Source organism: Saccopteryx bilineata, chromosome 4, assembly GCF_036850765.1.
Source record: "Saccopteryx bilineata isolate mSacBil1 chromosome 4, mSacBil1_pri_phased_curated, whole genome shotgun sequence".
In the NCBI taxonomy this organism is placed as follows: Eukaryota; Metazoa; Chordata; class Mammalia; order Chiroptera; family Emballonuridae; genus Saccopteryx; species Saccopteryx bilineata.
Window position 1 is genome coordinate 189,319,436 of NC_089493.1, and position 24,109 is coordinate 189,343,544.

General features: G+C 49.9%; 1 protein-coding gene across 3 annotated transcripts in view; it reads left to right on the plus strand.

The window, feature by feature from the left end:
• The window catches only part of TENM2 (teneurin transmembrane protein 2), a 1,118,865-nt gene that overhangs the window by 1,060,741 nt on the left and 34,015 nt on the right, over window positions 1-24,109 (plus strand). For 2 of the 3 annotated variants that reach the window (XM_066273223.1, XM_066273225.1), the window contains 7 exons: window positions 640-783; window positions 1,229-1,478; window positions 9,287-9,307; window positions 12,562-12,794; window positions 13,999-14,153; window positions 15,364-16,238; window positions 23,662-23,837. In XM_066273223.1, coding sequence (XP_066129320.1) covers window positions 640-783; window positions 1,229-1,478; window positions 9,287-9,307; window positions 12,562-12,794; window positions 13,999-14,153; window positions 15,364-16,238; window positions 23,662-23,837 — 1,854 coding nt within the window. The remainder of the gene's footprint in view (window positions 1-639; window positions 784-1,228; window positions 1,479-9,286; window positions 9,308-12,561; window positions 12,795-13,998; window positions 14,154-15,363; window positions 16,239-23,661; window positions 23,838-24,109) is intronic. The other variant, XM_066273224.1, reaches the window with a different exon arrangement.

Sequence of the window (24,109 nt, forward strand, 5' to 3'; positions counted from 1 at the left end):
GTCTCTGAGAAATACGGGCTTCACACACTCTGCTTTCCACATGGGAAAATGAAGCCACGAGGAGGGGTGAGCTAGAGCCTGCGTCTCTCTCTCTCTCTCCCATTTGTCCCTGTGGCAGATACAGGAGTGTCTGCAGTTTCTGGAATCTGGAGTGAGCATGCACAGTGCCTTAGCTCACACCAGCTGTTGCCTCCCTATAGATGAACCCCTGGGCTTCCATAGGCCTTTCTCCTAGTGAGCGAAAATACACAACACAGAATAGAATGAATGCATGCCGCAGACAGCGGGCTGAGAGGCAGGGTCCCCTGGCCCTCTCGGAAGGAGAGGTGTATTGGTTTTTAAATGATTCACCTCCCTCCTCCACGTCACGGGGGCCATTTTTTTTGAAAGCCAGCTGTTCTTCAGAAAGGTCTGTCCATCCCCACAGAGTACGACTGTGTAAAGTTTCAAGGTGGAGTTCAGCATGCAATCTGAATTGAATAGGATGTGGAATTGCAAGGGGCAAAGCAGCCCGCCCACCTCCCCAAGTGAGGTCTGGGAAGGGAATCGCAGGGGTGGTCTCCAGGTCCTGCCAAGAGCCCGGGAGTGACTGCGCCAGCTCCGGCCTGACGCCCCGCCCCACCCTCTCTCGTCCTCCAGTGTCTGTCGGCTTTGAGTATGAGACCTGCCCCAGCCTCATCCTGTGGGAGAAACGGACAGCCCTCCTGCAGGGCTTTGAGCTGGACCCTTCCAACCTCGGCGGCTGGTCCCTGGACAAACATCACATCCTCAACGTGAAGAGCGGTACGTGAGCACACTTCCCTTCTTAGACGCAGCCCCTTCGCCCCTCCCCTCCGGAAACTCCTCCCGGCCTTGACATTTAATAGGTAGCCTCTCCCCCTCCCCTCGGCCCTGTTTTCATCAAATGCCCAGATACTCGTGGGTTTTCCCACCTTAAGTTTTTCAAATGTCACCGAAGGGTGGGCTGGATTTTCCGAGACTGTCCGCGTCGTGTCCCTCGCGACGCTCCTTCGGTTACTGCTACAAATGTTACCCGACCTCCTGCCGTCCCGTGGGGTCACCCCCCCCCCCCCCGCCCCGCGACAGCTCTCTCGGCATCATCGGGAGGAAACTGGGGACCTCCCCCGGGATCGGAGTCCCCTCCGGTCCCTGCCCCTCCCCCTCAGCAGGCCGGCAGGAGCGCGTCCCCCTCGGGGCCGCAGTGACCGTGCCCACATCCTGCCCGCAGGCATCCTGCACAAGGGCACAGGGGAGAACCAGTTCCTGACCCAGCAGCCCGCCATCATCACCAGCGTCATGGGCAACGGCCGCCGTAGGAGCATCTCCTGCCCCAGCTGCAACGGCCTGGCCGAGGGCAACAAGCTGCTGGCCCCCGTCGCCCTGGCCGTCGGGACCGACGGGAGCCTCTTCGTCGGCGACTTCAACTACATCCGGCGCATCTACCCCTCTCGCAACGTGACCAGCATCTTGGAGTTACGGTAAGCGGCCACACAGAACACCACCTTGGGCCCCACTGCTGCCGCGGCCGCACGGCCTCCCTGGGTGAACGGTGGCCACGTCTGGATAGACGTCAGGATAGAATAGCTATTCCCTGTGATGGGCCGAGGTTGGAGACCGAGGACCAGAATCCAGTTAGGATTTGGGGAAATGCTTTGTGTGTCTATAAAACACCACACATGTGCTAGGTACACTCGTCCACACTGACTTACAAACAAGGCTGGGTGCTTTCAGTTACAGTTCTTGAAGGGGGACCTGGTAGCTGTATGTCCTAAAACCTCCACACGTGAATCTAAAGCAGGGGGTCTCAAACTCGCGGCCCGCCCACCAATTTTGTGCGGCCCGCAGACTAATCCACGAAGTTTGATTAGTCTGCGGGCCGCACAAAATTGGTGGGCGGGCCACATGCGGCCCACGGGGCCGCGAGTTTGAGACCCCTGATCTAAAGGTATTCCAAACAGTTAACGAACTCCTACATGAAGTTGTTGGTCCATTTCTGAGGTTTCTGAAGTGGCGCTTCTTTGAAACTGCAGCTTCCTGGAACCCATCTCCAGAGGCACCGATCCGGGAAGGCCAGAGGAAGGCCCAGGCATCCTTAGTCTTTGACAAGCTCTGTAGGATATTCCGATGCATATCAAGTGTGAGAACCACTCATGTTTATTGACTCGTCCACACGTCTATACTGAGCAGCTCTGTGTGCTGCCTTTCTGTAAATTCTCTGGATCTTTGCACTTTCACCAGGATGTGACTTAGATCTGTTGAGAACAGACCGTGCTAGGGAACATCTGCCCCCCCTTGGTAGAGTCACTGCTTGCCACTACGTCTGACGTCCTGACTGCTCTGTGCTGGACACAGCGTCTTGGCAACTCTCCCCCCAGGAAAGCTGCCTCCTGGCCGTCAAACCTAGAGAAGGATCTGTAAGTAGAGAGAGAGAGAGAGAGAGGAAGTCTATAAATAAGGAAGAAAATGTATTCAACAAATACTTGGTAAATGTCTACTGTGCCAAGGGACAGGGAAGGGGCGTGACAAAGTCCTAGGCGTTGCGTTTGTGGTCTGATACGGAACTTCAAATTCTGTGGACAAATAGAAAATAATTTCAAGTAGCGTTAAATACTTTAAGGCAATCGAACAGGATAAGAGATAAAGAACATGGTGGGGGCAGAGGAGGGATGAGAAAGTTACAGAAGCTAAGGTGGTCAGAAAAAACAGGCGTTTGAGATTGGTCCTGAGTGATAAGGTCAACCGTGTGAAAATCTGGGGAAAAGTGTTCCAGGCAGATAGAAGTTGTACAAAAGCCCTTATATCAGCAGTTAACCTGGTTTATTTGATGGGTTGATAGAAGTCCAATATGGTGGAAGAGTGGTGAGCTCAGGGGAGACTTCTGTGTCTGAGAGGAGGTCAGAGAGCAAGGTAGGGTACCAATGCTTCAGGGTCTTATTGATCACGCTGACAAGGGTGAATTGTATTTTTATTGCAATAGACAGGCGTTGGAGGTTGAAGTAGAAAGTAGGGTAGAGTCAACGTGATCAGATTTGCATTCTTTAATGATTTGGCTACTGTGTGGAGCATGGAGTGTCAGAGTGGAGGCTGTAGTTGGCCAGGATTTGTGAGATGGTGGTGTGGACGAGGATGGTTGCCAGGGCGATCAGGGGATGTGTTCCAGTCAGGGTATGTTTTCGAGATAAATCTGATAGGAGTTGTTGGTTGATCTGGTTCGTGTAAGGCATGAGGAACAAAGAGAGAAGAACTGAGGGTGCTGCCCAGGATTTGCACTTGGGCATCTGAGTGGATGGCGGTCCCTTCTGAAGCAGCCGTGGCTACCAGGTGTGGGACTCAGATGAAGTCGCAGGTGGCACTGGCATGTTAGTGCCCGTGAGACCCCTTCTGGGAGAGAAATCAGTGATCTGAGCCCCAGCAAGTGCTGCCGAGGCTGTGCCAGGCACAGGGAGAGGCAACGAGCAAGGAGGAAAACCGCAGCTCCACCCCAAGAAGACTGCAACCTCAGCATGCCCGTGGGCATTTACTGGGCATGGCAGTGAGCCACACCAGGGCTGGGATCGGAGGGGGTGCAACCCAGGCTCCCAGAGCGTCCGTTTGAGGGTAATACAGGCAAGTAAAGGCAAATCGAGCTGTGTTCTAGAAGAGCCAACAACCAACCATCACAGAAGGACAAAGGGGAGGTCCTGTGAGTAAGAAGGTGTCATAACCAAAAAATAAAAATGAACAGGAGAGAGAAGGAAGCAAAATGGAAAAGGCGGGATGATCCTCAAGCCACCAAATTAACAACCAGACAAACCACTTTCTCCCAGAGCTCCCCAAGGAGGCCTCCTTCCCAAGAAGTGTGTGTGTCCTCGTTTGTCCCAAGGGAGTCACCTGCTCAGGCATCCTGTGGGCAGTGGAGAGCCGTGGGAGGAGGCAGGAGGGGGCAGAGGCAACACTGTGCTTTCCCGTGAGGGTCACATGTTTTGATCTGGCTTTTGCCACCCTCTCCGTCTTCTCTGTCACTGCGGTTCCGGCTCAGAGCTGAACCCATCCCGGCCAGCTTCATCCCCCGCCTCCCGACCTTGACACCCGGGCGGTGCAGTCTGCTTAAAGCACCTTCTCCCCCCAGTCTGCCTCTGTGTGACCATCTCTAAGGCTCACTGTGAAGGCCCCTCTTCCTTGAAGCAGAAATAGCTCTCACCCTCGCCGGGGCCACTTACCTCTGATTTCCCACCCGAGTTGACGGTGGGGACTGCCTCATTTTTTAGTTATTTCCGTGGAAGCCCCGAAGGCCCTCGTGTGTGAACTCCCGCGGAGCAGCCACTTTGGTGCCTCGGCCCCTTGATGCCGAGCAGACTGTCTGGTCCACAGGAGCAGCTTCCGACCCAGGGCTGGGGCTGAAGGAGACACGGAGCGCCGTCCTCCCTCTGGCTGGGGTTGGGACTTGGTTCCGTGTCCCTCAAGTTGTAGAGGCCACAAAAGCAGTGGTCCCAGCGAAGGGCCCTCCCAGAGAGCATCACGCCACACCCCATGGTGACATTGACACAGCAGGGGAGGATGGAACCCCAGTTTCCCTCCACAGCTGTGTGGTGTTTTCTGTGGTGTTCCCTTTTGTTTTCTTTTCTCACCGCCTCTGGACGTGTTCCCGCTTTCACCGTCCAGGTACCCAGAGACGATTAGAACGTAAGCTTTTATAAGAACACGGGGTGGATCCTTCTTTTCTTCCCACTTACGTACCTGAAGACAAAGGCCTGTCAGTCCCCGCTCTTCAGAACAGTAACCGGCAGAGGGAGGGAGGCAGGAGGGAGGGAGAGACCTGTCCTGCTTGTGTCTCTTCTCCATTGTCAGTTGGCAGCTGAGCGATCCCGCTCTGGCAGCGGGTGCCCGTCCCTGTCTCCCACGCCCACCCCAGAGCCGAGCCCCTGAATCGGAATTGTCCGTAGATGGCCCCATGGTTGGGGGCACTGTTCCCCTCCCGTCCTGTGGCTCTCTGAGACATGTGGGGGCCAAGCTCTACACACTTGAAAAGCTTCTTATTCTAGAAAAAAACACCTTCTTCTTAGGTAGGATCTGATGACACCCGCGTTCAAGACAGGTTCCACACTCTCTTCCCCCAGCAGCCGGATATCACCTTCTGTAGCCCGTTTCTCTGCTCATAACGGTCACCCTTTCCAGGTGACCCTTGGAAAACCTACGCCCTAGGGGGAGCAGAATAAAGGTGTTTCAGTCACGGACGTCTTAGGGTGAACTTCTATCGCAGAAAAGTCTTTCCTTTCTCCCCAGGATGAGACTCTCTTAGGAGTTGGACCCCAATCGAAGGCAGGAACTGATAAAGGGTGAAAACGGCGCCTCTCTGCCTTTTCTGGACTTGGTCCCTTCGGTAAACAGAAGAATCCCACCCTTTGTGTAACTTCTGAAATTCCAATATTTTTTATTTCCCAAATATCAAATTTATTATAGTATTTGATCTTTTTTTTTTCAGCTACAACACTTGCCCGTGCTGAGATTCTGGGGGTGCCGTTGGGGTGGGTCAATGGCATGATGGCAAAGGGCGGGGAGCGCTCCCCGGGAGGGAACTGTCCGGCCTGTGGGTGCTGGTGCTGAAGAGGGAGGAGACAGGATACCATGGGAGCCTAGGAAGGAGGGCAAGGGCAGCAGAAATTGGACCTGAGCTTCACCAGGCAAAGATAAGCTTTGCCTGAGAGTTTCAACCAGGACAGACCCAACATAGAATGTTAAGGAGGAATAGTCTAGAGAGCCGGGACTTTCCCTGTTATCGTCAGGGGATAAACACGAGGGTCAAGAGACCAAAGGTAACAAACACAGCATCCATCTGGAAGAGCGATCACAATAGCCCTTTAAAATTTCGGATCATTCTTGGCACTGTGTTCAAAGGTCTTTTACCAAAGACGAGACTAGGTTTCAAGGGGCCTGAATCTGATGCAATATTAGAATGAAACTGAAATTATTTAGGATGAGAAAAGAAACCAAAACCACCAAATTTCAGATTTTGAAAATCTGACAATTACTGCAAACATCACAAAATCCAGACAAATGACCTAAAAAAATTTTTTTAATTAATTTATTTTTTTACAGAGACAGAGAGAATCAGAGAGAGAGATAGACAGGGACAGACAGACAGGAACGGAGAGATGAGAAGCATCAATCATTAGTTTCTTGTTGCGCATTGCGACACCTTAGTTGTTCATTGATTGCTTTCTCATGTGTGCCTTGACCGTGGGCCTTCAGCAGACCGAGTGACCCCTTGCTTAAGCCAGCGACCTTGGGTCTAAGCTGGTGAGCTTTGCTCAAACCAAATGAGCCCGCGCTCAAGCTGGTGACCTTGGGGTCTTGAACCTGGGTCTTCCGCATCCCAGTCTGACGCTCTATCCTCTGCATCACTGCCTGGTCAGGCCTTAAATTTTTATTAATTAACTACTATTACACTTCCTTGACACTTATTTTCTTGCACTTTTTTTTTGGCTGTATCCTCTCTGATCGTCTTTTTTAATATGAAAATGATTTTGTGATATTATTTATAAGAAAAATGGATAGGGAGGGATTCAGTCTTTCCTTCAGTATAGCTGGTCAAAATTTGCTTCAGGTAATTGATAAATGAGAAAATTTTCTATCATGTTCGCCATTGATTATTGGTGATGTTGTGAAAATTGTTAGAATTGTAAGCGCTGGGAAAACTTCAAGCTTCTTTCATAGTATTTCTGGGCAGTCCAGGTTTTCTTGTGCAGTGAATAATCTAGATACTTCTTTGAACTGACGCTCACTAACCAGTTTGTCATTGCTGTCCTTTCACCATGGTGACATACATACAGCATCTACACTGGGCATTGTACTAACTGTGATGATGAGGGGGTCAGAGCATAGGGCAGGTGGGCAGGAACATGCCTGAAAAGCTGTTCCTACCCAGAATTTCTAGCAATAATCTCACAAAACAATGCAAGAAGTATGTAGGAGCCACATAAGCACGTCCCCCTAAAGCCAAATTAAATGTATCCCCACTCACTTTTGTTTAGTTAGAACTAAAACAAAGAAAACCAAAAAAAAAAAAAATGTGGCCATTCCAGCTCCACCCTCTTCGGTAGCACAGAGGGAGTTGGAGTGAAAAGAGACAATAGCTGATTGCAGCTTTGTGATTCTGAGTAGAACATTGGGGCTTGGAACCAGTCCCAGGCATTGTCTGCCCAGCTGTATTCCTGCCTTCCGTCACTCAAGAACCCATTTGCCCAGCCTGACCCTCACCAGGGCTCCCGACTGAAAATCAGGGTATGGAAGTAAGCCACGTCCGTATTTACTTCCTTCCATTCGCAACAATGACAAGCACACACACGTGAATCACAAGACAGCCTGATGAGCCCTCGGCAAGGCAGGCTGATACAGCGTGGAGAGACCCTAAAGGTTTCGCAGAGGAGTCATTGAGACTCCACAGGGTGCAGAGCTAATCCATCTCAATTTTTGAATCTAAGGCACCACTTTTTCCTCAAAGTGTATTTCCTCAAAGTGTTATTGAGGCCACAGCCACAAGTCCTAGGCCTGTCCCTTGAAAGTAGAGCACAAGTGCTTATTATCTACAACATAGATCGACTCAATGTCAACGGGGCTGTTGTTTTGGTTTGTTGCCTGCGAGGCACCCACCCTGCTAATGGCCTTGGGCTAGAATAGCAGTGACCTCAGTCTTTCTCCAAATCTCATGTCCATAGGATATTCAGGCTCTGCACCCTCGGTGACTTGGTCTCCCACCCCTGTCCTTCTCTTTCCCCCAACATAGATATTATATTAATCAACGTAAAGCAGATGTTCTTAGGCAAGAAGTAGGTCAGGTCTGCAGACCCAAATCCCATCCAGTCTTTCTACAAAATCTTGACTTAAAAAAAAAAATGGAATTGATATCGCAATAATTAAGAGCCAAATATGACTACCACCGGTAGCAGATAACATTTCACTTTCATTAAGCAATATAAAATAGACCCGAGAATTCCCGGCTGCCGCCCTGACACACCAGGCTTTGCGGAATGAATCTTAAATTGCACCATGTCAGTCAGAGCTCAGGAGTTATCAGCGTCATTTAATTAACTTTTTTTTTTTTTTTGCACAAACTGACACGTTGGAATAAAATATAAAAATGTAATCCCTGTGCAAACCCACCACTAATGATGGCCCCCAGCAGAGGCCAGAGCTGCAGCTAAGCAGGAATCAGAGCATTAAACCTCTTTATTCGTTCCCTGAAGTCTCCTTCTGCAGCCGGAAGCAAAAGAGGAGTCAGGGCCCCCTCCACTTCGGCCTAGTCAGGAGCCCCAGGCCCGGGGAACGGTCCTCTCTTCCTGCGGGCTTTGCGTCTCCCTTCATTTCCCGCCAGTGCGGTGAACGTTCCGCCGCTTTCCTGTCGAAATCGCCCTGTATGTTTGTTCTTAAGAGGAAGAAATAAATCAGCAAAACTTTTCCTAGTTTTCCAAAAAGGAATGGTCTTGGGTTCCGATGACAATAGGCTGTTATGACCCCTGGGTTTCATGTCATAAGAACACACACTTGGGGTCCCACACACGCGAGTGGATGGGCAGAGGGGAGGTGGCCCAGAGCACGCAGAGGAAGTGGCTGAGGCTCTCAGGGTCTAACGGAGTCTTCGCCAAACTGCAGCTGGCTGTGGGCAGGTGCTTTCTCCCGGGTGGTACTGACTCGACCCTGTAATGGACTGGTGGCAAGTAGGTGGCTCAGGTGGCACCAAGATCACCAAGATCACTCACACTCACACACACACACACACACACACCTGGGACAGATGTTACAAGTAGGTGGCTCAGGTGGCACCAAGATCCCCCCCATACACACACAAACACACACACCTGGGACAGATGTTACAAATGAGTCACAGCGCCCTTGACAGCGGAGCTTGCATCTGGCTTCAGAACCCTCCCTCCTCCCCCTGTCCTCCCGGCAGTAGGTGTGGGCTTTTAGGAGGTAACCTGCCTGCCATCCTTCATTAGCCGGAAGACCTGTTTCACCTGTTGCCACCGGTGTGCTAGCTAGCCACACGGCCGGCCCAGGAATTCAAGCATTTCTGGCCTAGATTTTCCTGTGGCCGGGAGGGATCCCAAATCAGAGCCACTTCCCAGGCAGCTGAGCCAGGAGCTGTCAGCTAGAAGGGGGAAAGAAAGAAAAGAAAAAGACTGCCTTTGGGGGGGGGGGGGCAGGGGGGGTTTGATACAAGAAACAGAAATGTGATGTGTGCTTGCTTTATCATCCAGTTCTTCTGCTAACTGTGTTCTTTTTCCCTTCTGTTTTCTTTCTAATAAAGAAATAAAGAGTTTAAACATAGGTAAGATGAAAAACTCTTTCCTGTCTAATTTGATACGGTTCGTTTGCTGCCTGGTGTTTGCGTGGGGTTTTTTGTTGTTGTTGTTGTTGTTGATTTCATGTTTCTTGTTAATGTTGTATATTTTTATGTACCAAATATAGTAACTTTTTATGTGCTGATTGTGTGTTGGGGATCTGATAAGCTTTAGCAATTATGAAATGCAGTCAAAAAAGCAACCAAATAAGCTGACGGTAATTAGAATTTCCGGGAGATGCAAAAGCAAGATAATGAACCCTCAGCGAACTTTTCCTCAACTGCTTGGCGCGGCCTGTAATTGGGCTAAACGGCTGAGGCAAACTTCTGGCTTTTGTAAACGCTGGACTGGGTTCACAAAAGCTTTAATGAACTGGAAACAGGTCAAAAACTCATTTTCAACTCATTAATGATTTTTTTTCTTTCCCCTGGATATATATGGTCATTTAAGAAAAACAAAAAGTTAATTGCCAATCTGCTGATCAGAATGAATCCAACAGTCAGATGCATTTGGGGATTTTCATGGGAGTTCAATCACTTTTTAAGTAGTGTGAAGGGTGTAGACCAAGTCCTTTCTGTCGAAATTGCCTTTGTCGCTCAATTGCTCCAAGGTTATCATTTAACACCATACTGGTACCATTCACGTATACAATGTGCAACATACATAGGTGGGCCTGCAGCTCTGGGGAGCTTCCCTTCACAAAGTGAGGACAGCTCCAGGTTGCCCCAGGGGGGGCACTGCAATGGATGTAACATGAGCTTTTGGAAAGGAAAAATGGCCTTACTTTTACTTGGAAGATGAGAAAAAACAAAGCAATACATTTTAATCCTGGAGGGGATACCTCTCAAAATGAAAGATGGAAGGGGCTTCATGGCCTCGGGTGGGAATCTGACACAGGGTGGAGTCAAGCTGTGCGAGGTCTTCCCAGTCCATGGGAGAGCCGGGCAATCGTGGACCCCCTGCCTCCTTCTCAGGCACCCCCAAATTGGCTAGTTAGAGGCACCCCAATTGGGTCAAATTTTAAAAAAAGCAGCAGCAGTACCCTGGAGGAACAGCCCCCCCTTCAAACGGACTCACCCCGGTTGCCCTCCGCCGTAGCCCCAGAAGTGGAAGCATGGCTGTCCCATCTGTCTGAGCTCCTCCGCAAGAATCTTGGTTGGAATGAGTGAGAATATTGGGACCCCCACAAGAATTGACCCCCCACACCCTCGCCTGTCTGCTCACTGCCTGAGAGTTTGAAAAGCCCCCTTGAATCAGGCGCCCCACAAAGCCCAGAATCTGTTACCTTGCTCGTAGGCGGGCAGAGGGGCGCATTACCCAGATCCTTCCGCTGCCGTTCATTCAGTAGCCAAGCGTGGCGTCTGATTAAAATGGCATGAATTCTTCCCTTTCTGCCCTAATTTGTTTTGTATAGATGGATATTCTCTAAAGACTGAATAGCCAAAAAATAAAAAAAGGATGGGAGGGAGGGAGGAAGGGAGGGAGGGAGGGAGGGAGGAAGGAAGGAAGGAAGGAAGGAAGGAAGGAAGGAAGGAAGGAAAAGAAAGGACTTTATGTAGCCTTCTCTTTCAAACTAGTTATGGAGGCTGGAAGTGTAGAAAGACCTTGACTTCTAGTTCAAGTATGTGTCTTAATAGCAACCTGAGGAGAAGCTGGAATTAACGATGGTCTCGATGCACAGATTGTTTCTAAAAATAGCCTCCTCGCGCTTTTCTTCCTTCAATCGGGGGAAGAACCCAAATGGTGGTGTTTTAATTAGTCATTTGCCAGCTCACGTCTACAGGACAAATGCCTCCAACGCTGTCTTCGCCTTCACCTCCCCTTCACCTCTCCCAGCCCCTTCCGTAATTTCAAACTACAGTTGAAAAATCACTTAGGAAAAAAAAGTGTGTGTTAATTTTAAGCAAAAGGCACCTACACTGACCGGCCGCAGCGCAGCAAGGCGGAGAAGCAGTCTCTGCTCGCATCCTAGAGGCAGTGGCTTTAATAACCAATAGGTGAAAGGCAGGAGACCCATTCTGGCCTCAACCTCCACCCGTGGCAGACAGTGCAAAGGGGAGAAGCTGTAGGGTTTGAGCCAAAAGGGATGTGAGTGATGGTCTGATCCAGCGGTTCTCAACCTAGTTCTAATGCCGTGACCCCGCAATACAGTTCATGTTGCGGTGACCCCAAACCAAAAAATAATTTTGGTGGCCACTTCATAACTGTAATTTTGCTACAGTTATGATTTGGAATGTAAATACCTGATATGCATTATGTATTTTCTGATGGCTTTAGGCGACCCCGCTGGGGTCGCAACCCACAGGTTGAGAACCACTGGTCTGATCTGATACGTCTTCATGACAAAGAATGCAGGACCCAATGGAGCCAAAAGACGTACCTAAGGTCGCCAGCAGGGGCAGAGTTGAGTTGAGAGTTTTCTGTGTCTTACTCCTGAGAGCCCTGTCTACAGATCTTCTGTCCTGGTCAGCCACACACAGGACACCTAGACACACGCAGGGATGGAGGACTAGGTCTCTGAGGCTTCATGTCTTCCTAACACATATCACACCCTTAGGTATTTGTCTCCTGCTGTGGCGTAGGGACCCAGGTCATCTCGGTCCACGCCTGTGAGCTCACTGTTACTCAAGATGTAAAAACTATATCTCCAACCCCAGTAATTCAGATTCTGGACAGGGTGTCAGAAAGACACTGAGTTTCTTCACACGAAATGCAACTGGTTTGTAGCCACGGTGAGGAATGGTAGGGAAGGGGAGGGGCTGAGGACTGGGGACAGCCCTGGGGAGCCTCCCATCCCAAAAGTCAGGAAAAGTCCAGGTGGCCCCAGGATTCATGACCTAGTATCTGGGAGGCACCGAGGAAGCACAGATTAAGAAGAGAACATCATCTCATGGAAGTGTCCGTCGATCCCCTTGAGAATGTGGTAGACCCACAAAATACAACTCAAAAGCAGGACCCGATTGGGATCCTTCGCACCTGCTCAGTGAAGCAACGGTACTCTAGCAGGATGGGAAGCTATGAATTCTCTTGATAGTGTGAGACGTTTAAGTCCAATTAGAAGCAGCAAAAAAATCTGTGAGATGTTAGCACACCCTGTTACGTTAGATTCTTTCCAGTTCACTAAAGTGGAAAGACATTAGGGATGCTTAAGAGTCTCGTTAGGACTGTTGTCATCTCTTCGATCCGGGAGGCCAGCTGCCTAACCCCCTTCCCATCTCTCTCTGTGCTTCTCCTACTAAAGCAACAACCCGGCACACAAGTACTACTTGGCGGTAGACCCCGTGTCTGGCTCTCTCTACGTGTCTGACACCAACAGTCGGCGAATCTACCGAGTCAAGTCCCTGAGCGGAGCTAAAGACCTGGCCGGGAACTCGGAAGTCATGGCCGGGACCGGAGAACAATGCTTGCCCTTTGATGAAGCCCGTTGCGGGGACGGAGGGAAGGCGGTGGATGCAACGCTTATGAGCCCTCGAGGTAAAGCCTGCAAAGGAAGACAGCCCAGCCCCAGGGAGAGCTGGCCACCACCTCAGCTCTGTTCTTATTGGAAGGCCTCTGAGCCCAGGCACTCCTACACACGCTTCCCTAGAATGATTTAACTCTGACAGATTGCTCTTTGCTGTGTGGGTGAGCATTTAAAAAAAAAACAAAGTAAACTTATGTATTTATTTGAAGTAAATTTCATCACCCACCTTTGCTAAGTGGGAAGTGGGATGGATTGCTCCTGAAGATTCCTGACTGCGGTCAGTCACAGAGTCGGAAGGAAATGTTAGCTCCAGGCACTAGAGGACCAGCTGGAGTGGGCTGGAGACAGAACATGGCTCAGCGGGTGGCCTCCAACCTCTCCCAAATGTGCGTGTTATACAATAGTGCACGTCAGGTCTAAAGCATAGTGCCTGCCTGACATTTTGTAAATGCCCAATAAGAATGGGTATCATTTCCAAGGGCCTGGGGCTGATGGGAAGGGCTCTTGGGACCAGTGGATCTCTCTTTGAAAAGGACTAGAGATATTTAAGTTTAAGGATCAATCATTTGAAGGTCCAATTTTTGTTAGGTTTTTGGCTACCATGAAAGCAGCCAGTAAGGAACCTTGGGTTTGGGCATGGGGATGATGATGCAGAAGAAATAGAAGCTTCTGCCGGTGCCTTCCCAAGGGAGAGCTAGGACCTGCCTTCCCCCAGGGCACTGATGTGCTAAGTGGAGTCCAGGTTTCATTGGGAGTGCTTCCTGGAGGATAGTCTGAATTGGCAGTGTGTGGCTACAAGAATCATTATTTCTCGACCTCGTTGTTGCAATCAGTTGTGAAGGGTATTCAAGTAATTTACCACCAATAATTTTTCGAGCAATGAACTTGGGGAATAAATAACTTCTTTTCCTAAAAAAAAGAGCAGATGCAAAGTTATTTCCCCGTTCGTTCACTGGCCGCCTTGGTTCATTGGCAGCCCGAGGGTTTGTTCTTCAGTTGGGTGGTGATCCAGCCAGCACCCCAGGAATTATGCAGATCTTGGCACAGTGCTCACGAGAAGGGGGGTCACCGGAGGGGGTTCAGAACCACTGCTCTGAGTGTAATGATCCACTCAGTAAGATCCAAAGAAGTAGCAGCCGGCAGGGCATCCCCACCTCCACCCTGCAAGCTCTGCTCCCTGCCAAGAGACGCCCGCCCACTGTTTGTCTCGCTCAGGTATTGCAGTGGACAAGAACGGCCTCATGTACTTCGTCGATGCCACCATGATCCGGAAGGTCGACCAGAACGGAATCATCTCCACCCTGCTGGGCTCCAATGACCTCACTGCCGTCCGGCCACTGAGCTGTGACTCCAGCATGGATGTGGCCCAGGTGGGACTCTCTCTCTCTCTCTCTTTCTCATTTTTCATCATTAAGCCACCCCTGGTTCTTGGCCTGAAGTTCTCACCAGCAATCTGTTCGAGTGACGTGGGAAGGGAGAGCTCTAGCTAGGGGTCACAGGTTCGCTTGCAGATGGCTTGAGAGGAACTAGACAGCAAGAAGGACTGGGAAACTCTGTCAGGTAGGAATGACAGAGAGAGAAGGTCTGCCCAGAGAAGTGGCGGGGGACACACTCCAGCCGTGCAGATTACAGGGTAGGAGTTACTGTGTAATTACCTCTCTTCCCCATCATCATTGCAGGTTTGAGACTGCACTGTGCTGTGCTCTATGTCAATCAGAACCTCCCTGTTCACCTGAAATGATTGCATCCGCACTATATAAACCTTTATTTTGTGCAGTAAAAACTGGAGCAGAGCCCTCTACACTATCCCCCCAAGTGATAGTCCTCTCGTCCAGTTTCTCCCTGTAGCAGAGATCACAGGCTCATGCAACTGTGCAGCGTAAGAAACTGGACTTTGTTATATGGGTTGAAAAGACCCTGGAATATATGTTTATCCTTCCTATGAGGGCCTTTTCAACCCTTGACCAACCTCATTGATTTCAGCTCAAATTCTCCAACAAACTGACCACTTTCTACCGAGATTTTTCATTTCAGATTCTGCGGACAAGGAATATGTTTTGTTCGGGCAAACCCTTGAGTTGTAATCTGCCGGCCAGCCTGGGCATGGGCTGCCCTTGAGTCAGGACCACATTCCAAACTTCGTGGCTTCTTTCTGTGAATCAGATAAAGGAGTCTCTTCTTAAAATGAACCTAGTCTCCCCAGGCGCGTGTAAGCAGGGTGTGGGCTGGCCCCCCTCAGCCCCTGGGGCAGCGGGCTCCCTGTACAGCCGCACATGCTGACTCCGACTCTGGTCCAACCCCCTGGAGGCCTGACAGGAGCGTCCTGGGGGGAGCTGGCGGCCTACTCTGAGGATACAAAAATAGGAGCTCTCTTTGCCATAGTCTCCTCTTCTCTTTGAGGCGTAGTCAGCACGGGCAACGGGCAGGTGCTTTGACGGCGGGCGCCGTCTCCAGACAGTGCGTTGGTTGAAATGCCCTTGTTTCCTCAGCTGCGTGACACCCACCCACGTGCCTCCACAGTGAAACACTGGGCACGCCCACCAGCCGCTGTTCTTTAACGGGACGCCGTGTCACCCGCAGGTTCGCCTGGAGTGGCCGACGGACCTGGCCGTGAACCCCATGGACAACTCCCTGTACGTCCTAGAAAACAACGTCATCCTGCGCATCACCGAGAACCACCAGGTGAGCATCATCGCGGGGCGCCCCATGCACTGCCAGGTCCCCGGCATCGACTACTCGCTCAGCAAGCTGGCCATCCACTCCGCCCTGGAGTCGGCCAGCGCCATCGCCATCTCGCACACCGGGGTGCTCTACATCACCGAGACGGACGAGAAGAAGATCAGCCGGCTGCGCCAGGTCACCACCAACGGGGAGATCTGCCTGCTGGCGGGGGCGGCCTCGGACTGCGACTGCAAGAACGACGTCAACTGCAACTGCTACTCGGGGGACGACGCCTACGCCACGGACGCCATCCTGAACTCGCCGTCCTCCCTGGCCGTGGCGCCGGACGGCACCATCTACATCGCGGACCTCGGGAACATCCGGATCCGGGCGGTCAGCAAGAACAAGCCCGTCCTGAACGCCTTCAACCAGTACGAGGCCGCCTCGCCCGGGGAGCAGGAGCTGTACGTCTTCAACGCCGACGGCATCCACCAGTCCACGGTGAGCCTGGTCACGGGGGAGTACCTGTACAACTTCACCTACGGCGCGGACAACCACGTCACCGAGCTGATCGACAACAGCGGGAACTCGCTGAAGATCCGGCGCGACGGCGGCGGCGTCCCCCGGCACCTGCTCCTGCCCGACAACCAGATCATCACCCTCACGGTGGGCACCGGCGGCGGCCTCAAGGTCGTGTCCTCGCAGAACCTGGAGCTGGGCCTCATGACCTACGATGGCAACACCGGCCTCCTCGCCACCAAGAGCGATGAAACCGGATGGACGACATTCTATGAGTAAGTAGATTTGTAAAGTATCACTTCCCGAGAGCCCGTGCCCCGCCCCGCTCTGCCCTGCCCTGCCCCGCCCCACCCTGCTCCACACCGTCCTGCCCCACCCTGCCCCACCCCGCCCCACCCTGCTCCGCCCCGTCCTTTCCCGCCCACCACGCCCTGTCCTGCCACGCCCTGCCACGCCCTGGCGGGCGCCAGGCTAGCCCATCATGGAGCTCTCAGAACTGCTTAGTCACGTGGTCTTCCTAACTTGAATGTCGGCGTATGACCCCACGACACTCGTGTGCCCCCCCCCCCGCCCCCACTCCCTGACTCCTGAACGGTTTGCACCACTGGGTCTCTGATCGGGGACACTCGCCCTACACGATTTGGGAATGCCTGTCGCCAGCTATTGTTCCACGTGCACCATACCTGGGAGACCAATTGCTGATTAACTTGGCTGATCACTCGTCGGCGGGCTGTGCGGAAATGAGAACCTGGAAGGCGGGGTGGACAGGGAGGGAGGGAGGGGACAAGAGAGGAGCCTGGTGGGCCTCCCGTGATTTGCCCATAGGTCCAGCAACACGCTTGATGGCGCAGACAGGTAGATAAACTCTGAATTTCCTCTTCGGCAGAAGCAGATCGATACAGATAAGGGCTAGGTATATTAAAAGATGCAAGAGCCGGTCCTATTTCCCCTCAACAATTATCTCACACCTCCCCGCCGCTGTTGGCTTGGCCAGGATGCTGTTTTCCCTCGTTCCTGCGAGGCAGCTCTCTCAGACAGCCGGCTGCTGCAGGTATTAACCATGGGGTGCTGGTGGGAGGAAATTGCTAAGGCATCATTCTGCCATTGGCTGGCCGAGACCAGGATGGAATTTTCAACTAGCTGCACTCCTTGATGCTGGAGGGTCTGGTTAACCTCTGTGTATTTGGAATCCTGGCTTGCTTTCCGTCTAAGCGTTGCTGCTAGCGGAGAAGTTAGTAAGTTAAGGAGGAATTGTTACAGAGGGAAAGGAGGACATGAGAGAAACATTGTTGCTCACTCCCAAATCCAGCAACCTTCACTTTCTGATTGTTTTGACAGTGGGTGTGGGAGAATGTACAGGAAGCTGTTGCCACCTGCTGGAATTTTACTGCATTGCAGAATTGCTCTTTCTTGCTTTTTTTCTTTGGACAAAGCTATCTTTCTCAGAGGTCTGAAGCATCCTGACATCCTTCAGGGTACAGAAACTTGGTCACACTTTACGGTCCGGTGACTCTGTCCCTGGAGGCACCATCTGAGTGCCATCTTTAGTTCCCACACCAAGTTAGGTTCAAGCTATGCAGGGGCCTAAACACTGCCTAGGTTTTTCTCGTCCCCTCTAAAGACCTAGTGCATTTCAGAGATTGTTTATTTGTTGGCTCATCAGATTGGGGGTAAAAAAAAAAACAATGTCACTCTCAGGAGGTCACTCTGAATGAGGCCTGACTTAGAGGCTGCAGCAGGCATGGGAATTCCATTTGGAAGTCCTGTTGTGTCTGCTGAATTCTCCAACTGGGGGAAAACAGCCTGTATCTCCAAAGGGCGCAGGACTGCACTTAAAATTACAGCCACTGCTTCTCTCTCTCTTTCTCTTGTACTCTCTCTCCTCCCCTCCCTCTCTTTCTTCCTCCCGCCCCTACTCTCTCCCTTCCTCTTTAACCCCCTCTCATCCCCTCCCTCCCTCTCCACCCCTTCTCTCTCCCTCCCCTTCATTTTAAACCTTACCGTGTGTCACCACCCAACATAGTCTATATTTTAATTTTTAGTGCCAAGCACGTAGCAGGCACTCAGTGACCACTAGTTGAATAAAAGAGTCAAAGGCCACCTCCGGTACCACACAGACCAAGGCTGGACTGGTTTCACTGGCTGGCCTTGAGATCCCATTACAGGATTACAGGAACTCATGGCTCCTTGCAGTGATGTGGGGGCTTATTTGCAAAAAAAAAAAAAAAAAACCCAAAAAAACAACCCTGAATGTGAAGATGTTCACTGCCCGTGGAAGCAAGTGGAGTTGCATGTCCTTGGAAAGTGAAAGAGGTGTTTTTCATCCTGTGGCCCCTGAGATTCCGGTCCCAAGCCCAAACATAGACTCTCGGATTCCTGCTGCTTTAGTTCTAAAGCAGGGCAACCTGCAGGTAGGTGTCCACGTGACACGGGATTGCAACTCAGTCCTGGCCTGGGTCACACAGAATAAGCACCTCACACACTCCCTACCGTGCAAGAGCTGGGACACTGTTACTGAGCACTGTGCTGGGCACCCCTCCCCCAAACACTGAGAACTGTATTCATTGGGGTAAAATGGACATGCAAGATTATATTAGTTGTGGGTGTACAATATAATGATTCAGTATTTATATATAAAACAATAGCTACGAGAAGTCTAGTTAGCATCTATCATAAGGCAATTATAAACTTTTTTTTCTTATGATGAGAACTTCCAAGATCTACCCTGCTAGCAACTTTCTAATATGCAATAGGGGATTATTAACTACAGTCACCGTGCTGTACATTACATCCCGTGACTGACTTATTGTACAACTGGAAGCATTCGCCTTTTGACCCCTTTCACCTGTTATGCCCACCCACCGACCCCCACCCCTGCCTCTGGCCGACACCAATCTATTCTCTGCATCTATGGGCTCGTTTGAGATTTTTTTAATTTGTCTTCCTCTGTCTGACTTATGTCACTTAGCATAATGCCCCCAAGATCCATTCGTGCTGTCACATATGGCAAGATTTCATTCTTTTGTATGGCTGAATACTAGTCCATTGCATGACATTTCCTGCAGCCATTCAGACATCGGTAGACCCTTAGGTTACTTCCATAGCTTGGAAACTACCATTGCTAATAATACTGCAATGACCATGTGGTACATATATCTTCTCGAGTCAGTGTTTTCATTTTCTTCAAACAAATACCCAGTCGTGTTGTTGCAGACTCATAAGTAGTTCTATTTTTATTTTTTCTGGAGGAGCCTCCATATTGTTTCCCATAGTGGCTGCAGCAATGTACCCTCTCAGCAGCAGTGCCTGGGGGCTCCCTTGTCTCCACGTCCCCTCCCACACTTGAACTTTCGATCATTGTCCATTCTAATAGACGCGGGGTGATATTTCATTATGGCTTTGATTTTTCACTTTCCTGATAATTAAGCACCTTTTCATGTACCTGTTGGCCATCTGTATGTCTTCTTTGGAAAAATATCTATGCAGATACTCTGCCCATTTTTTAATCAGACAGTTGGGGGGCTTTTTGGCTGTTGAGTTGTGTGAGCTCTTTATAAAGTTTGGGTGTTAACACCTGAACAGATATCTGACTTGCAGATATTTTCTTCCACTCAGGAGGTGCCTTTTCACGTTGCTCATAGCTGGCTTTTGCTCCACGGAAGTTTTTCTAGTGTGACGTAGTCCCACTTGCTGATTTTTCTCCTTTTGCTGCCTTTGCTTTTGGTGTCAAATCCAAAAATCTTTCACAAAGACCAGTGCCAGAGAGCTCACCCCCTTACATTTTCTTCTAGATACTTTATGGTTTCAGGTCTTACTTTCAAGTTTCTAATCATTTAACGTTTGTCAGTAGTATATATATCATACATTGTGTCCGTAAAGTCATGGTGCATTTTTGACCGGTCACAGGAAAGCAACAAAAGACGATAGAAATGTGAAATCTGTACCAAATAAAAGGAAAACTCTCCCAGTTTCATACCTATTCAGTGCAGTTCGATGTGGGCTCATGCACAGATTTTTTAGGGCTCCTTAGGTAGCTATCCCGTATAGCTCTACAGACTCGTCACTAACTGATGGCCTACCAGAACGGGGTTTCTCCTCCAAACTGCCGGTTTCCTTCAACTGCTTATCCCACCGAGTAATGTTATTCCTATGTGGTGGCGCTTCGTTATAAATGCACCGATATTCACATTGTACTTTGTTCACGGATTCGAATTTAGCGAGCCACAGAACACACTGAACTTTCCTCTGTACCATCCACATCTCGACTGGCATGGCCGTGGGCTGCTCCGCTGTATACACGGTGTGACGTCATCATCTGCGCATGCGCACATGCTGCCACATCATCCTACAGAAACTGGGAGGGTTTTCCTTTTATTTGGTGCAGATTTCACATTTCTATTGTCTTTTGTTGCTTTCCTGTGACCGGTCAAAAGTGCACCATGACTTTATGGACACACTATAATAGTAGGCAAGTTTCTGTTTTGTTTTTTTGTTTTCAGCATGTGGCTGTCCAGTGTTTCCAACACCACTGATTGACAAAACTGTCTTCATCCCATTGGATAGTCTTGGCTGCCTTGTCGTTAATGAATTGACCTTTTTGGCATAGGTTTCTTTCTGAGCTCTCAATTCTGTTGCATTGATCTGTGTGTCTGTTTTTATGCCAATACCATACTGTTTGATCACTCTGGCCTCGTAGGCTAGTCTGAAGTCAGGGAGCACGACGCCTCCAGCTTTGTTCTTCTCTCGCAAGACCGCTTTGGCTTGAGAGGGTCTTCCGTGGTTCCACACAAATTTTAGCAGTTTGTTCTATTTCTGTGAAAAATACCCATTCAATTCATTTTTTAATCAAATTGTTCAGGGTTTTTGCTATGGAGTTGTATGAGTTCTTTATATTTGGGGGGTGTTAATAGTTATCAGATGTATGATTTGCAAATCTTTTCTCCTGTTCAGTAGGCATCTTTTCATTTTGTTGATAGTTTCCTTTGCTGTGTGGAAGTTTTTGAGTTTAGCGTAGTACCATTTGTTGATTACTTGATAGAAAAAAAATGGAATTTGATAGGAATTGCATCGAATCTGTCACTTGCTTTAGGTAGTAAGAACATTTTTAAAATATTGACTCTTTTCATGTATGAGCACAGAATATCTTTCCACTTATTTGTATCTTCAGTTCCTTTCATCGGTGTCTTACAGTTTTCAATGACAGATTTTTTACCTCCTTGGTTAAATTTGTTCCAAGGTATTTTATTCTTTTTGATGCAACTGAACACGGAATTGTATTTTATGTTCTCTTTCAGCTAGTTTGTTATTACTGTATAGGAACACAACAGATTTTTCTATATCGAGGTTGTATTCTGCAACTTCATTGAAATTTATCAGTATTAATAGTGTTTTGGTGAAGTCTTTACGGTTTTCTATGTAATATGACATATGCAAATAGTGACAGTTTTACTTCTTTCCAATTTGGCACCTTTATTTCTTTTTCAAAACTCATTTCTCTGCTGAGGCTTTCCAATGTTACGTTGACCGAAATGGCATCCTTTGTCTTGTTCCCTGATCTTAAATGAAAAGCTTTTGGCTCCAGACTGTCAAGTACGATGCTAGCTGTGGACTTGTTATAGATGATCTCTGTTATGTTGAGGTGTATTTCCTCTACACACACTTTGTTGAGTTTCTATCATAAAGGGATGTTGGACTTTGTCCAGTGCTTTTCTGAGTGTATTGAGATGACCGTGTGATTAATAGCCTTCATTTCGTTATTATGATATATCACATTGATTGATTTGTGGACATTGGACTATCTTTTCATCCCTGGAAGAAGAAAAAAATCCCACTTGGTCTCAGTTGTCAAACATTCACAGAGCTTGACTTCCCCAGTTCACGCCAGAAGCAACATTTCTCACATCACTGAAAGTCGGGAGCCAGGTCTCTCTGCCTTTACTTCAGAAGCATTTACCAAGCACCCTGTATATTTGCACTAAGTGATCAAGTCAAATAGGCCACAGTGGTTCTGTGCACAGGACGCCTCCTCTGAGGTCCTCCTATCCCCACCTGCTGTCCAAGATCCCATCTCCGTCACTGCAACCTGCAAAGGTATTGTCCCTGCCTCCCATCCAGAGGGAGGCAAACCTGGAGGCTGAGTTGTTTTTCCTTTTTAACCCTCCAAGCAAAATATAATACTTTCTGTGCGCCATCTTCCTCCCCATCCCTCCTCCACTAACAGATCGGATCTGGGAAACATCGAGGCTTCGACATTTAGACATGGACAGGAGTCTATTTTCTTCCCCCTTTTTAAAAATTTGTATTTATTGATTTCAGTGAGAGAGGAAGGAGAGGGAGAGAGAGACAGGAACAGCAATCTGTTTCTGTATGTGCCCTGACCAGGAATCGAACCAGCAACCTCTGTGCTTCAGGACAGTGCTCTAACTAGTTGAGCCATTCAGCCAGGGAGAGAGTCTGATTTCTTTTCCTGGGCCTTAAGGGGGGCCCAGGTTTTCTGAATGTAGCAGATCTTCCAGAGTAGGGAAATGCCCTCCCTCCAAGCGGAACAGCAAAGGAGGTGGAAAGACCGCTCCACACTTTCAGAAAACAGTAAAGAGGACACCTCCGTAAAGAAGGAAGGCTGACCTGACCAGGCGGTGGCGCAGTGGATAGAGTGGCAGAATGGGACCTGGAGGACCCAGGTTCGAGACCCCGAGGTCACCAGCTTGAGTGTGGGCTCATCTGGTTTGAGCAAGGTTCTCCAGCTTGCGTCCAAGGTCACACTGGCTTGAGCAAGGGGTCACTCGGTCTGCTGTAGCCCCCAGGTCAAGGCACATATGGGAAAGCAATCAATAAACAACAAAGGTGCTGCAATGAAGAATTGATGCTTCTCATCTCTCTCCCTTCCTGTCTGTCTGTCTCTCTCTCTGTCTCTGTCACACACACACACACACACACACACACACACACACACAAGGAAGGCTCAAATTCAGGCCACTTTCTGGTAGCACAGCATCTTCGCTGGTGTGCCCAGACTTGGGTGCTGAGGACAGCTGAGGTCCAGGGCGTCACGGAGAAATGTCTGAGGAGCTCAAGGAGCTGAGCCGTGGTTGGTCTGGGGCTACAGGACCAGAGGAAGGGTTACAGGCAGCGGGGCCTGCTACGCTCAAGCCAGGGCATGGAGGTGGCACTTGGCCCAGGCTGACCGTCCAGAGGACTACGAGGGGATGAGGGGGACAAGGTTGTGGGAGTGTGGAGGGCCGAGGGCGTGGATGGTCTCAAGTGTTTGGCTTTGGTTTCCTGGGGCAACCAACGAGGAGAGTGTGGTTAGTTCCGCAGAGAGGTGACCTAAGGAAACTGATCACTTTTAGGAAGGTTAATTTGGTGGCTTTGTGGGACACAAAGAGCGAAAGATGCTCAGAAGCAGATGCCCCCCTAACTCAGGAAAGTCTATTTAACTACACCCTACCGGAGGCTGAATGTTTCCCCGAGTTGCATCAGGTATATCGGTGGGCAGCAAGAAGTGTCACCACCATTTCTCAGGACGGGCTGGAGTTTTGAGGGTTGTGACGAGAGGCCACGGATCAATGCACCACCTGGTCACCCCACCTTCCAGTCTCTTCCTCTGGCCCCATGAACCCAGCCCCTGTGTGGTTCTGAGTGTCGGAAAAGCCTTCGGCCCCCTATAACTCTGTTCCAACCAGTGTGTCTGTCCTCCAGTTATGACCATGAGGGCCGCCTGACCAATGTGACACGCCCCACGGGGGTGGTGACCAGTCTGCACCGGGAAATGGAGAAATCCATCACCATTGACATTGAGAACTCCAACCGCGATGACGACGTCACTGTCATCACCAACCTGTCTTCGGTGGAAGCCTCCTACACTGTGGTACAAGGTAAGCCCCCCACCACCACCACCCCACCCTCAGATCCAGAATCCAGCCAAGCCCGAAGGGGTGAGTAACCAAGCCTCGGCAGACTTCCAGAGACCTAAAGCACCCCTCAACTGTCTGTTTTACCGAACTGTCCACAGCAAACAAACTCCACTAGAGCTCACCCTTGTAGAACATGACTCCATCGGATTCAGGAGAAACGTTCTCCTCACCGGACCGTCTAGATATTTGGAAGTGTCTACAGGCTTATCTGACAGTAACGGTCAGCTGTCACC